At 47.4% G+C, this 14,890-nt stretch overlaps 1 protein-coding gene across 4 annotated transcripts in view; it reads right to left on the bottom strand.

Annotated features, from left to right (window-relative positions):
- The window catches only part of IRF6 (interferon regulatory factor 6), a 39,930-nt gene that overhangs the window by 7,408 nt on the left and 17,632 nt on the right, over positions 1-14,890 (bottom strand). The window contains exons 1-5 of one of the 4 annotated variants that reach the window (XM_030303061.2): positions 11,862-12,054; positions 7,720-7,803; positions 6,993-7,169; positions 2,728-2,932; positions 1,353-1,481 (exon numbers count right to left, since the gene is read on the bottom strand). In XM_030303061.2, coding sequence (XP_030158921.1) covers positions 1,353-1,481; positions 2,728-2,932; positions 6,993-7,166 — 508 coding nt within the window. In that variant the 5' untranslated portion in view covers positions 7,167-7,169; positions 7,720-7,803; positions 11,862-12,054. Of the gene's footprint in view, positions 1-1,352; positions 1,482-2,727; positions 2,933-4,241; positions 4,310-6,992; positions 7,170-7,719; positions 7,804-11,861; positions 12,055-14,890 lie in introns of those variants that run through there. The other 3 variants (XM_030303063.1, XM_030303062.1, XM_030303066.1) reach the window with 3 other exon arrangements.

Here is a 14,890-nt window from a genome sequence, read left to right as displayed (position 1 = left end):
GACTCACTCCAAAGTCTACAGATTTCTCCTCCTAGCCTCACCTCTTAGGCATCTATCCTTCAACAATTCTTCCTCTGCCCCAACAGCTCTGAAATCATAGAAGTTAATGTTTCTTTGACCCTTTGTGCACAAGCCTGGTTAAATCTATGTACCCATTTTACTTTTTTGTTTTTAACAGACGTCCCACATCTTCCCAAAAAGGATCCAAGGCAGCCCGTTACATAAGGCCACACAACTTTAGTTTAGTAAAATATGAACAGAAATAGGAAATCAAGATCCTGGAAATAGGTTGCATCCTTTTCAGGGGTAAGAATAATAGAATAAGTCAGTCAAGGATTTGGGAAAGGATCTCACATCTCCAGGTATGCAACTCAAATCACTAAGTGGGAATGTAGCACGTGGCAAAACGGACCATGAAAAAGCTCAATGATATTTTTCTTTACGCATCACTTGGTTGTAAAGATATAAATGGCAGATGGCAGGTTAAGTGAAGGAGGGCAAGTGAACAGACAATAAGGGTTGTTTCTTGATTCTCAAAGGCAAGGGAATCATCTAGAGTAGGGTACTCCAAAAGAGCAAAGGAATCATCTCGATATATTAAATTCTCTAAATGGCACAAGTATCTCATTTGATCTGTAGCAGCCAGATGGAATTAGAAAGGCAGTGACAAGCTTCTGAACTAAATGCATAGCATTTGCTCCTAGTCAAACGGACAGTCCAAGTGAAGATGCTGAAAAGCAATTCACCTCGTGTTTGAGCTTCTTCAGAATGTGCAGTGGCAGAGTCACGACCTACCTTGTCACAGTGACCTTCCAATCTCTCATTTTTCCTGGGAAGCTGAATTCAAAAAGTCCATAAAGGAAGCAAAAAATCTCCTGCAGATAAATTCTATCAAAGCCTAGTATTAAGAGATGTAGAAATCACAAGATTCTCATGATATAGCCCTAGCAAAGTAGACCCTGTTAAGAAAGTGACACAAATTCATACCAAGGAAATAGTGAAAGAGTTTGCCTACAATTCATAAAAATGGTATCTGCTGCACTGGCCTTAAGGAAACTTAGTGAAATTTATAACTGTATTTGTATATGGGATTGAGAACGAATTTGAATTTTTAATTTCTCTGAGTTATGTGTAAGATTCAGATGTTCTCTAGGCCTGGAAGCCACCCTCTGGGATAACTGGGCCAGCAGAGCTCCTTTGTCTATGACCCCTACTTGCTAATGGACCAGCAGCTTGGCCACAGGACCTGGTCACTGCTCCCAGTGCCGTGGGGGCCGAGGGGTCAGCAGTTGCAAAGGCAAAGCCTCTTCCATCCTCCTCACTCTTCTGTACCACCTATCACCCCCACTCACCATTGATGTTCAGGAAGGGGAAGGTGTCCTGGATGGGAACATGGTGCTGTGACTGGTCAAGCTCATCTTCCTCCTCTTCTTCATCTACATCATTATCCTTCTCATCCCAAGGAGCAGATCCAGTGGATCCTACCCGAGAAACAGATACACAAGCCAAGTGAGCCACTCAGGTTGCACCACCATCCTTGCTGCTGATCCACTGTACATATTAGGTACTGTTAGTACAGAGGTTCCCTGGGTTCAGTGTGCTCCCTCCACATCCTAGCCAAAAAGAATGGGAACCAAAGCTGTATTAACCTCTGGCTCCAAACTCCTATGAGCCCTAACATGAGCTCTCTTCCCCTCCCCTACGTAGGACCTGCACGCCCTACTCCCCTTTCCTAGAAATCTCTAATTCCTACTTTGCGTACACATTAGCATTGCTTTTAAGGACTCAAGAACACTAACTTCTCTCCTTTAAGCTTAAAGTGAGGACAGATGCTTCCCTCTTGGCAGGGCCTCACTAGATTCATTGGAGGACAAGTCTAAATTGTCTGGCCTTTAGTTGGTACTTGCCAGGCATTGGGTAAACAGGAGGATCAGGTGATATTCGCTTAGAAAAAGTATCCTACAAATTAAATAATCACTCATCCAACATTTACAGAGAACTTAATAGCTTTTAAATGTCATGTCAGTTGAGTCTTAACAATAGTCTTTGAAGTAGGCAGGAAAGATGAGAACCCAGATTTTACCATTGAAGAAACTGAGGCTCAAAGTTCATATGACTTGATTCGATGTTTCACAAGGAGCAAAGTGATAGAGCCAGGTTCAGAACTCAAAACCTTCTAAGGTTTAATTCCTCTATCTTCAAAACTACTGACCTCTCCTCTCAGTGGTGAGTCCCAAAGGAAGCTCTTCCTACAGTAGGAATCTACATAGCCTCTATATTCTAATGCTTTAAGCAGTCAGGCTAGTGAGTATTCCCCTAAGTGAACAAGAAGATTTTGTTGTCTTTACATCTTTTGTTCTCTGGGTCCTTCCTAGGGAAAGGCCTTCTTGCTTTACCAATCTTAAACTTTGTAAGAGATTTTCAAGTCAACTATCTCTTTTTATTTAAGTTTGTTAAATGTTTATTTATTTTGACAGAGACATAGCACAAGCAGGAGAGGAGCAGAGGAGAGAGGAAGACACAGAATCAGAAGCCGGCTCCAGGCTCTGAGCCGTCAGCCCAGAGCCCGACACGGGGCTCGAACTCATGAGCCATGAGATCGTGACCCGAGCTGAAGTCCAACGCTTAACCCGACTGAGCCACCCAGGCGCCCCCAACTATCTCCTTAAGAGCCTAGCCCAGAACCTGGTTCACTATCCCCCCGTCTCCCAGCAGCTGGGGCCTCACCTGGGTTAATGATTGACCCCTGAGGCTGGGGGATGTCACACACTTGATATATCTTCACTGGGTTCATGGGCACTTCCTTGGTGCCATCATACATCAGGTTGAATTCCCTGCTCTTGTTGAGAGCACAGCGGAGCTGGGCCTTCCATTTAGCTGGGTCAGGGTCATCCACTCCTTCCTGGTACTTCCCAGTCTCCACAGCCCAGGCCTGAAGAATAGGAAACTGTAGTGAATGCCTGCTGTTGCCCAGTACAAAGTGTACTCACCCTCTCCCATACAGACACACATGCACACACACCCCTGCCTTGCTGCCCCACCATCCCAATCCCAATTTAGAGAGCCTGCAGCAGGAAACACCACCCTCAGGACCAGGCAAAGCAGGGCCTGAGGGAAATTAAGCCATAAGTAAACACAATCTTTTGAAAGGAGGAGCCTCATCTCAAGTGTTGATGCCAGCACCACCTGTCAAGAGTGGCTGTAACGAGGGTTGAAAATAAAGAAAAGCCTGGAAAAAAATACAGTTCACTCTGGAACACTATAGGGGTCAGGAATACTGACCCCTTGCACAGTCAAAACTCCACATACATTTTTAATTTTTTTTTTTATTTATTTTGAAAAAGAGATAGAGAGCGAGTGGGGAAGGGGGCAGAGAGAGAGAGACAGACAGACAGACACACAGACAGACAGAATCCCAAGCAGGCTCTGCACTGTCAGTGCAGAGCCCAGTGAAGGGCTCAAACTCATGAACCATGAGACCATGATCTGAGCTGAAATCAAGTCAGACACTTAACCGACTCAGCCACCCAGGTGCCCCAAAAATCCACACATATAATTTTTGACTCCCCAAAACTTAACTACTACTAGCCTCCTGTTGACCAGAAGCCTTACTGGTAACAGTCGATTAACACATATTTTGTATATCATATGCTGTATTACAATGAAATAAGCTAGAGAAAAGACATGCTAGTAAGAAAATCATAAGAAAAATACACAGTACTGTATTTGTCAAAAAAAAAATCCGCATATAAGCGGACCTGCACAGTTCAAACTCATATTGTTCAAACGTCAACTGTATACACCAAAATGCTAGTGGTAACTTTGGATAGCAGGATTTCAGGTAAATTTTTTTGGCTTATTTGTTTTGACATTAATTACTTACAAGACAGAAGGAGATGGCATGTGATATGAAGAGTTTGGCCTTGCTGTTCCCTCCCCCCTACATCCCTCAATCTGATGCTTAAATAATTGTAGAAAACAAGTACCTTTAGGAATAAGAGCCTGTAGGAGGACAGGAAGCACACTCTGGGAGTTCAGCTGAACACTGAGGGCCTCATTCAGCTGACCCCATGTCCTAGTAAACCCCCACCCCCTGCCCTTCCCTAGTTCCTCAAAATCCCACTTCACTGGAAATACTTTGCTGCAAACACCAGGGGCTGGTGGCATGAGCTAAAACCACTTTGGCTCCTCCACTCTGGTTTTCAGTTTCCAGGTCCAATGGCATGTCTGTTTCCACTCACGGGATATCCACTCTCCCCGGCTGCTAATACAGTCTCAGATCTCTATGCTTTCTTCAGGACATCACGTTCTGATGCAGAGAAGGGGGATGTCATTAGCAGAGTAGTCAAGATCAGGAAGCACACACCAACTTGTTCAAGTGGACAGGGCACACGTCCAGTCCCAACTCTCTGCCTCTGCTTCTGACCTCAAGCTGAAATGGAAATGTCCTGCCCCATCCTTTGAGATCTCTGATCTCCCTCAGTCCCTCCCTGCAGAACCTGACCATCACGAGGAAGTTTCTTCCAAAACTAATTTAAATCCTTATCTTCTAATTCCAGCTCACTTCTTACCATTTCCTCAGGCTTGGGGGCACCTGCATTTGTTTCGCACTATAGGATGAAGAGGTCTGCCCCAGGTGGCTGCACTGGCACCATTCCATACAGCTCCCCACAGGGGATTTCAACTTCATCGATCCCTAGGGTCTGGGAAGCACATCTCCAGTTGTGCCTGACTGCTGCCTTGCCACATTTACCTTTCCGTTTATTTGATCCCCTGTGCCCTCTCCCACTCTGGCCCCACCCAGCTGGCGTGGACTGTGCTGACTTTGGCATGGGTCTTCAAGTTTCTGTGGCTCCTTAAATCCCTGCCCCTCCATGGAGAGCAGCCAGACTAACCCAGAAGCACTGCCCCAGCCTTACTGCTCACAACACAGACATTCCTCCTCAGGACCCACTCAGAAGGTTCAGAGGGCCAGGGCTGATGCAGCAGAACACAGTACCAGACACATGGCATTCACTGGGATTTATAAACATGACTTACTCAAACCCATTCTGAGTCTTGCTTCTGACACTCAGGTCCCTGTGGAGGTCCCTATTCCCCTTCCAGAAATGGAAGTAACCTCTGTATTTTGATGGTAATTCACTATTTCTCCCCATACGTTATTTCACTCAATTCTCATGACAATCCTCTGAGGCAGGCAAGACTGGTTTCATCTCCATTTTACCAAAGGGGAAGCTAAAACCCAAAGAGACTATGTGACTTGTTCAAGACCATATGTGCAATTGATAGTAGTAGGATTTGAAATCAGATCTTCCAATTCCTGGCCAGAATGAGGTAGTATGATAAGGGGGGAGCAGATAGGCTTGGGTTCAAATCCAGGCCACACCCATTACTGGATGTGTGATTCTGGCAAATTATTTAGTCCCCCTGAGACTCAGCCTCTGCATCTACAACATAAGAGGAATACCCCCCCTTACAGAGTTCCTGAGAATTAAATGAGATAATGGACACCCATTTAATGCTAGCACCCCACTGCTTCCCCCTCCCCCCACACAACCTGCCCACGGCCTGTCAGAGCTTGGGATGGGTGAAAGCACCCTCACTCTTCTCCTGACTTAAAGGCCCTCCCTGACTATTCCACGAGCAGAGATCCAGATATAAATAAGACAAGCTTCCTGCAGCCACTTTTTTCTCAAGCCCGAAGCACACAGATTGCTCTCGTGAATAGGGCTTTCAGGAACCAGCCTCTTCCCCCATGGCCAGCCACCCCCAGTCACCAACAGCAAATCCAGTTTCAGACCAAGGCCACAACCACAAGTCAGCTGGGCCAGGGCAGGTCAATTCCCCCCTCCATGCCAACTCCAGCAATTGGTACTGGTTTCAAGATGTCTTCCCTACCATTTTCATACCGTTATTTAATTGGTAAATTAAAAGTGCTCCTTTACTTTCTTTCTAAGTGCTCTAGACCAATTTTCTCTCCACTACCTGGGTCTATACCTGATATAACTGAGTTGGGAAACATCTCTCAGATGGCTCTCCTTTGAGGGGCGAGCCCACCTTTTCTGATCCAATCTCAGCAAGAACTTGGGGTGTCACTCTTGAGGGGCCCAGCGTAAGGACCGGATTTCCTTCTGACTTCCAGCTTAGAGAGGGAAGAAGAGGCTAAACTCACTTCTCTGTGACTTGGAGAGGCAGAAACTTAAGCCAGCAGCTGACACAGAAGACTGGCCAGCACAGAGCAGTTGGTCCGGAGCAGAGGCACAGGCTCCAGAGTTACAAACAACATAACACTCCTTCCCACAACCAGCTTCCCACCTACGTCTGTCTTAAGTCAAGCTTTGGCTTCACGAGATTTTGTAAAATGCCAGTGATTAAATCTGGTTTTCAGTTAAGTAAAACACTTCTCATATCAGGTATTTTTTATTTAAGAAAACATATTTGTAGAATAAAAGCTTGCACTATATCATCTCTCATTTTTAAGCAGAGGTGATGGGTTGGGTAAGGGATTTTAATACCAAAAGAAAAACTTGCAAAGAACCCTCTATACCCATCCTACGGTCTATGTTAGGAGCCTGCTAACACTCAGTAGTTCTGTCCTGGGTTGGAGAGCTGTCCCTGGCCCAAGCACCTCTCTCCATAGCAAGAACCCTGAGTGAATGAAGAACAAGAGTTATTTGCTGACCCTGGGAGCTTTTGGAACAACCCCATCAGTCCAATCATTTGTAGTTTAGCCAACTGCACCTGGGATCTTTTGGGATGTGAGTCGAGCTCCTTCGACCAACGGGAAAGAATAAACGGCCTCAAACATTATGGACATGCCCCAGCAGGAGAAATTACTACGCCTAAGTTTGGGCACCCCCTTCATAAACATTCTCTCTGATGCAGGAGCATTTGGATCTAGTGTATCCCCATGCCCAAATAGAAAACAGAACAACCAAAAACATCCACATAGGTCTGACAGAACCGGTCTGATGGTAGAAGAAGTCCTTTACCTTGAAAATGGTATTTTCCTCCTCTTGTTGGGGGCTATGCCGGGTGGCATGTTTCCAGGGAATCTGGAAGCGCTTGGAGTCCCTGTGTAGCCAGATGAGCCCAGGGTACAGGCCACTATCCACCTGGGCCACCAGCCAGGGCTTCAGCCGAACTCTGCGGGGGTGGAGGGCCATGATCTGGGTGGAGGGGTAAAGAGTAGAGAGCGCAGGAGAATTAGGCCAGCCTCTGGGAACTTTTCCCAGCCACTGTTCCCGTATGATAGAGCTACAGTTTCATTAGATTACAGCAAAGAAACTAAATATGGGAATACACTGTGCCAGGTAAGGAAGAAAAGAAAAGAGGTTAAAAGGTCCTTTTGATTCTTATTCCAAAGCCATTTATGCTTCATGTTCTAGCCAAATCAGACTTATCATGTAAGTGGATCACATTTCTTCTATTTAAATCCTGAAGCAGAAAAAGAAAAAAGATGATGTCATCCCTGCTGGAACACAGTCCTTCCTGAAGAACCAAGGGCTCTTGGAATTGCTCTTTTCTATCTCATCTCAGGAAAAGGAAGAAAAAAAAGGTATGGAAACAGCAAAGATACAGGGCAAGAATTTGAAGCACACTCTCTTTTTCAACAAGAGAACTAAAGGCGAGTGGGGAATATTTTAGGAAGAAATGACCCCATTGTGGTGAGAGAGAAGTAGACAAGGGGCAGGCCCTGGTTCCAACATCCTCACTTACAGAGATGAGCAGGCAGTGTCTCCACGGGGTTCTGAAGAGCTGGACCTCAGGTCAGCTTCCTTTTCTCTGGACCACCCAAAGACTCTGGAGCAAGAAAAAAGGGGTCTGAGTTGGTTATCAACAGGACAATCCAGTGGCTGGGAGAATACTAGGGAACATGGGAGACAAAGGCTCTGAGGACCCTTTCTTGCACCTGAGTCCAGAAAAGTCCAGGAGCCCTAGAATAATCAAATGCTACAGTTCCTAAACTTAGGCTGCTAACCACAATCATAAGACAGGCTCTGTTCTGCTCAGGCAGCCTCCTCCACCTGGGTCTGTTTGTCTCCACACAAAGGCTAGAGTGACCTCTTTGGTTGCAGGAGCTGGCCTGGGTAAAGTCTGCGATTGATTCTCATAAAAATACACGGGCACAGCAGATAACATTCGGCAGCAGCCAGCACTCACAGCAGGAAACAGAGGCCTGCCCAGATTGGGTGTCTTTAGGAAAGACTAGTCAGTCACTAGAGACCTGTTTGCTTGGGATGTTGTGTTTAGATTTTTTGGGTGTTCTCATCTTACTTTGTTTTTACATCAGGTGAAAAAGGGAGGCCTGCAAAATAGCATTCACTCAACAAATATGTGTTCATCAGCTACTGTGTGTCCAGCACTATGTCCGTTAAAAAGCACATAGTTTTCCTCAGACTCCCTGAAGAAACCCACATTGGAAGTGCTCAAGCCCCACAGTGGCCTGAGGAAAGGAAGATAAATAAGTCACCTTCACACCCAGGAAGATCCCCACCTGGATCACAGTTCAGAAACCAAACCAGTTGAGTCAGCTGAAGGCTCCCACTCAGAGGAGCTTAGCTGAGGGGGTGGCCTCAGCCACCACTTCCTTCCCCAGCCAGACACCCAACAAACAGGGAAAACCCAAACCAACTCAGCTTCTGGCACTTTAAGAGCAAGGCAGGACCTGCTCTCACCTGAGCCTTCTGACCCAATTAACAAGTCCTGCAACTGAAACCTTCCCCCTGGGAGCACAGCTCACAGTGGGCAGGCAAGGTTGGCATGCAGTATTCAACTGTCCCCCGCCCCATCCCCATGTTGTTGGCCATGGTTTTGGAAGGGCAGCAAGTCAAGCCACCAAACCGTGGAGAACATTTACCTTATAAGAAGTAGAGAATGCATATTCTCCTAAGGGCAAGTTCTACCTTCTCCTCCTCAGTCCCAGGCTACTGGAAAGGGGATGGGGCAAGGAAAGGACGAATAGGGACATGGGCGACACGTTGACCAACCCTGCAAGGAACTTTTGCAGTACCAGTAAATGCTGGGCCTATGCTTGTCAGACATGGGAAATCTCTGTTTGGATGGACTTTGAAGAAAAGGGCTTATCCTAGCTGACTGACAGCTCATCAAGAAAAAATTAAAGCAACGGGGCCAACATGGGGAACTGCACATAGTGATCGGGAAGGAGAAGCAGCCACCCATAGAGATGGATTGTTAAGATCTAGAGTCCTGGGTTCTCAACATTCTCTCAAGATGGCACCACACATGAGCAACCCCGCCCCAGCCTGCCTTCCTCCATGCCCCACCTCCCTCACTGCTAACCCTCTCCACCTTCTGGAAGTCAGCCAAGATCTCCCTTACCTGCCACCCAGTAACTAAGACTCTAAAAACTGGCAGAGAAGGAAAAGCTGGAAGCAACCAAAATAACAGAGGAAAATGGCTAATTCACAGGCTGCAATATTAAGCAGTCATTAACAACGGGACGTCTGAAGAATTTTTATTGGATCTGGGGAAATGTTTACAACATGAAGTTAGGGAGAAAATACAGCATACAATATTGACTGTAGACTAGTATGTTCACCTTGTAACTAACATGCACTTGGGTACTTAGGCACATACACACATAATTTAAAAAAGGAAAAGATAATACATCAATGTAACAAGATATTCACAATGGTTACCTGGTGATGGGATTATGAGTGAATTTTATACTTGCTCATATACTTGTGTATATGATTCACATTTTCCTACAATGACATGTTTCAATTTATGATAACAATAATAAAAAAGCTACAAGTAATATTTTTTCAACCAAAAAAAATATTAGCTTAGGAAGCTAAGACATTTCTTGGCCCCTGGAAGGTATAAAAGATGATGTTCTTCAGCTAATGATAGCATGGTACCAACAATCCTTCATATCTACACTGACTTTACAAAGTTTATATACACTTTTATTTACCGTGTTTGATTTCATCCTCATGATCAGGAAGTGGCATGTATTATCATCCCCATTTAAAAAAAATTTTTTTTAACGTTTATTAATTTTTGAGACAGAGAGAGAGAGAGAGAGAGCATGAACAGGGGAGGGTCAGAGAAAGAGGGAGACACAGAATCCGAAACAGGCTCCAGGCTCTGAGCTGTCAGCACAGAGCCCGACGCGGGGCTCGAACCCACGGACCGCGAGATCATGACCTGAGCCGAAGCTGGAGGCTTAACTGACTGAGCCACCCAGGCGCCCCTCATCCCCATTTTATAGCTGGGTTAACTGAGACCCAGAAAAGTGCTTTATCTGGGGCCTGGACCCACCGCTCCTCATCAGAGTGTGCTGTACTGAATCTTGCCACTAACCCTGCCTTCCGAATCCCTCCCTTCTTCTACACACTAAGAGAGTAAACCAAAAACATTCACAAGATCCCAGCAGCACGAAGGGCCAAGGAAGTGGTTGGGGAGAAGACTGCATGACACCTGCCACCAAACACACCTAAATCAGAGTTCTCTTCCAAAACATTCTCAGCGCCCAAATCTCAATGCCCACAGAAACTTAGCCTAGCTGAAGTCAGCCCTAGTATCTCCAGCTGCCATCACGGTGAAATTCAAGGCCTGTGTCTCCAATAGGTATTTGACCAGTCAAAGAACAAAGATGCTAACCCATCCACTCCCCTCACGCTGGGCATCCAGCTGGGATACTTTCAACCTCCCTCAGGCAGTAATTCTCCTCTCTCACACCCCCATTCCAGGGAGCAGGCCCTCTATAAACACCCCCACTGCCACCTCTGCAGCCCTTGCCCAGACGAGTTTCCAAGGGCAGCACTACCTCAAAGTAGAGATTCGAGATTGGGCTGTCAATGGTTTGGCTCAGAGTGAAAAGCATTTGCCAGGGAGTCCTGCTTTTTTTCCTTCCCCTGCAGGGAACCGAACGCCATCTTCCCAGTTCCCCAGCCTTTCTTCCCTTTAGTTTAGCCCTGCTTAGAGGTAAATTCTGTGCCATAATTCCCATGCCCTTCCCCCCTGCTGGATTGAAGTTGGGGGCTGGTGAGATGGTGCTGCTGTTATGTGTTATGCACACATCTAACCTTAAACTACTCTCCTGGGTCAGCACCAACTCCTACTCAAGCGCCTTCTCCCTCTCCCTTCCCTGGCTTCCACTTTTGACATCCACCAGGAGAGCAGGGTCGGGACAGAGGTGACCCCTTCATTACAAAGCAGGCTCCCCGGAAAGAGTGGCACCCGGGGCCTCCTTTCCAGTTGGGCCTGGGAGACTTTCCCCAGTTTTCCACACCCACCCTCCATCCCCTTGGGCAAAGAGGGCCTCACCCCCAGAGCAACCACGCCCTGCACCACCCTCCCCAACATCAAGCTTGGCTACTAGGAAAGCCAGTGGTGTCTCCCAGGCCCAAGGCGAGGGGCCTGGCTGCACTAAACAAATTCAAAGAGAAAAAACAAACTGGCTAAAGCGCCTGGCCGCCCCCATCTCCATTTCCCCAAACCCCCACCAGGACCAAGGGCCCGCAGGCCTCGGAAATCCCCTTTGGGACACTGGGGCCGGCGGCCCAGCGAGCTGGGCCTCCACCGGAGGGGTGGAGGCGACGTAGCTCTATCCTCTGGTGGGTGGATAAGGGCCGAGAGCGGCACGCTCCAGTAGGGCAGGGAGGGAAAGGGAGTAGAGAGAAGTGTGGGGTCGGGAGGGGCCCCGTACTCCAGGGCTAGGACCGCCCAAAAGCTACCTAAAGCACGGCGACAAGCATCCAGTCCCTGAGAGTCCCCCCCCCCCCAAACAAACAGATGTCCTCAAGCAAGGTTCCTAACCCCACAAACTCTGGGGCGGGTGTGTCCCCAGCCCCCTACCCCCAAAACTAGTGTTCAGAAGTTAGCGTCCTCACCTTTTCTCAATCCTGCTACAAGAAGCGGTCGTCCCCCGAACTAAGTCCCCAGCACTCCTTGACCGGTCAGCAAGCAATACCTGGGTTTGCGCAGGTAGACTCTTCGAGCTCCGCTCTCCGTCCCGCACCGGCCCTTACCTGCCGGGCCCAGGTGCGCGGAGCTCACGTCACCGCCTCGCCCTAGGACGCCGCAGCCCCCCCTCCGCAGTCCGGCCACGCCTCCCAGGTGTGGCCACGCCCTCTCGCGTTCAGGATTGGCGGCTTACGGGAAATCTGATACTCTGTGTTCCTGGGCGGCCCCGCGCCGCCCAGCCCCTTCCCCACCTCGCTCTCTGGCTTCTAACTCGAGCTGAGAAAATTCCCAGACTCGAGGCTGGACCTTACGCCTCGGGGCTGGTGGTCTTGGGAACTGGGAGCGCCTGGGAGGTCAGATCTGAGTTGAGAGGGTGCCCCCCCTTTCCTCGTACCCCATGGTTCCACTGCGGTTTTGGAGATAGTTAACCACAAGCAAGGGTTTAGAGATTCTGGGCAGGCCCTTCTACCCGTGGGCCTGTGTAAGTGAGTGGGATAAGGGGAAGGGACTCAGGACACTTGATCCCATGGAGAAGAAGCTCGGTGGCTTTCAGGGCAGGGATTCTGCCTTTATTCTGCCTCTTACCCGAGTGACTCAGGGTAAGTTACTTGGCTTCTTGGTTTCACTTTTCTTGTCTTTTCAGTGAGAATAATATGTGAGAGACTGCCTTTTCCAGTCACTATCTGGTAATGATTAAAAGCGTGGCCTCAGGAGCTAACTTTTAGGATTCAAACTCCAACTTCATCAGTTACTACAGACTTGACAAAGGTTCTTAAGATCTCTGAGCCTCAGTTTCTTATCAGTACAATGCAGTAAACAAGAGTACCCACCTCAAATGAGTGCTGTGGGGGTTCAATAAATTGCTTCATATAAAGTATTTGGAACAGTATTTTGGTACTTATTGAGTGATGTATAAATACTTGAAATTTTGGTATAAAGATAAAAAGCATGTAGACAGTGCCTCACAGAATAAGGTGACACCTTCTGTTATTACTTGAAACTCAAGGCCTGTATGTCCCCTATCAGATGTTTGATGAGAGTTCACTCTCCTGTCCCACTACAATGAACCCCAGTCCTTACAGAGTACATGCTTACAGTGAGCTGTGTACCAGTACATGAGACCCTGAAGCATGGAGCTGTCACAGGTAAGAAGGGATATGCTTATGGGTACTTAGGTTTTGAAGTTTAAAGCAATGAGAGAGAGACCATAAAGGAGTGATATTATGGTTGAATTATGTCCCCTCACCCCCTAAATTCGGATGCTGAAGTCCTACAGCCTCCAGTACCTCAGAATGGGACCTTACTTGGACATAGAGTCTTTACAGAGGTGATCAAGTTAAAATGAGGTCATTAGGGTGGGCTCTAATCATATTTGACCCGTGTCCTTATAGAAAAGGGAAATTTGGACACAGAGGGAGAAGATGATGTGAAGAGACACAGGGAGAAGACAGCCATCTCCAAGCCAAGGAGAAAGGCCTGGAACAGACCCTTCCCTCAGAGCCCTGGGAAGCATCCAACCTTATGGATGCCTTGATTTTGGGCTTCCAGCCTACAGAACTGTGAGACAAGACATTTCTGTTAATTAAGCTACCCAGTCTGTGGTACTTAGTTCCAGTGGCCCCAGCAGACTAATACCGGTGTGTTGGAGAGCTCCGGGTTGGTAATCATGGGAACTTGATTCCCAATGCTTGGGGACATATCCAGCGAAGGCTGGGAGGGTAGCAAGTCCCCAAGCCTGACTCAGCCAGCCTCTGGCTCAGCCGCTGCTGGTGGCCACTCTTCCCTTCATGAGGGGAAGGACTATCTCATCAGCACAGCCTGCTCTTTACTGCTGATGAGCTCACTGGACAAGCAGCATCTCCCATGTGGCCCAGGGCTTGGCTCTTGAGACCAAGCAAACAGTCCACTGCAGGTGTGTGTGAGGGATGAGGGGAAAGACCACCAGGAGAGCATCATTTGAGGGGAGCCAAAAGCCCAACACCATACAAGTATGAGCCCACACACAGGCATTCACTTATGCACTAGCAGAAATCCCTATAACTAAAGTGATTTCTTAAAGATTTTCTTTAGAAGACACATACTTTAGAATCAGAAAATTCAAGCTGGGAGGGACCTTCAAATCCTCTGGTCTAGGGCTATTACTGGCTTAGAGATGTTTGTTTGTTTGACCCACACGGTATCTTAAACACCAGGAGATTTCACATAAACATCTAGGTTTTCAGCATCTCTTGAAGACAGGCTCTAGACAGCCTGGCTCAGCAGTTCCATCCGACAACAGCTGCTCATTTAGATGGAATCCACATGTTAAAATCAGGACAACCCCACCCTACCGGATTCACTCATTTACTTTAATTGTCTGACCCTGTAGGCATATGAGTTTACAACTTCTAGTCCAAATTCTCCCTTTTTATAGATGAGAAAACTGAGGTCCCAGGAGGTCAAGTGATTTGCTCTAGATCATGTAGCAAATTACACACAAAGTCAAGACTAGAACCCAAGCCCAGGGTCCCTTCCACTTGGACCCTGCTCAGCATCCCAACCAGAATCTATACTGACTGATGCTGCACTGGTTGTTAATTTATTATTTTTTAATTATGCATGTATCTATGCACTGTTGATACTATGGCAAACAAAGTCCCAACTCTCGTGTCCCTCTACTGAGGAATCAATGAAAGGGGATAAAGCAAGAGGAATTAAGGTAGAGATCAAGAAGAACTTCTGGGTCCTTTGAATGATGAGACCTGGCAATAGGCCACCCTGAAGTCTTCTTTGCTTGAGATACACCTCACTTGCTTGGTCTGGGGAATAAGAAAACCCAAAGGCTCTGGAGGAATCAGTTCTACGTTCTCAAAAGAGCACTCCTAAGATTCAGACATCCCCAGTGTGGCTTGGGCCTGTGATGTTTCCATTGCTTTGCCCTCCATCCCTGCTCAAGTAAGGCATTGCTGACTCATTT

This window comes from Lynx canadensis, chromosome F1 (assembly GCF_007474595.2).
Source record: "Lynx canadensis isolate LIC74 chromosome F1, mLynCan4.pri.v2, whole genome shotgun sequence".
Taxonomy (NCBI): domain Eukaryota; kingdom Metazoa; phylum Chordata; class Mammalia; order Carnivora; family Felidae; genus Lynx; species Lynx canadensis.
This window is presented reverse-complemented; position numbering and strand designations above follow the sequence as displayed.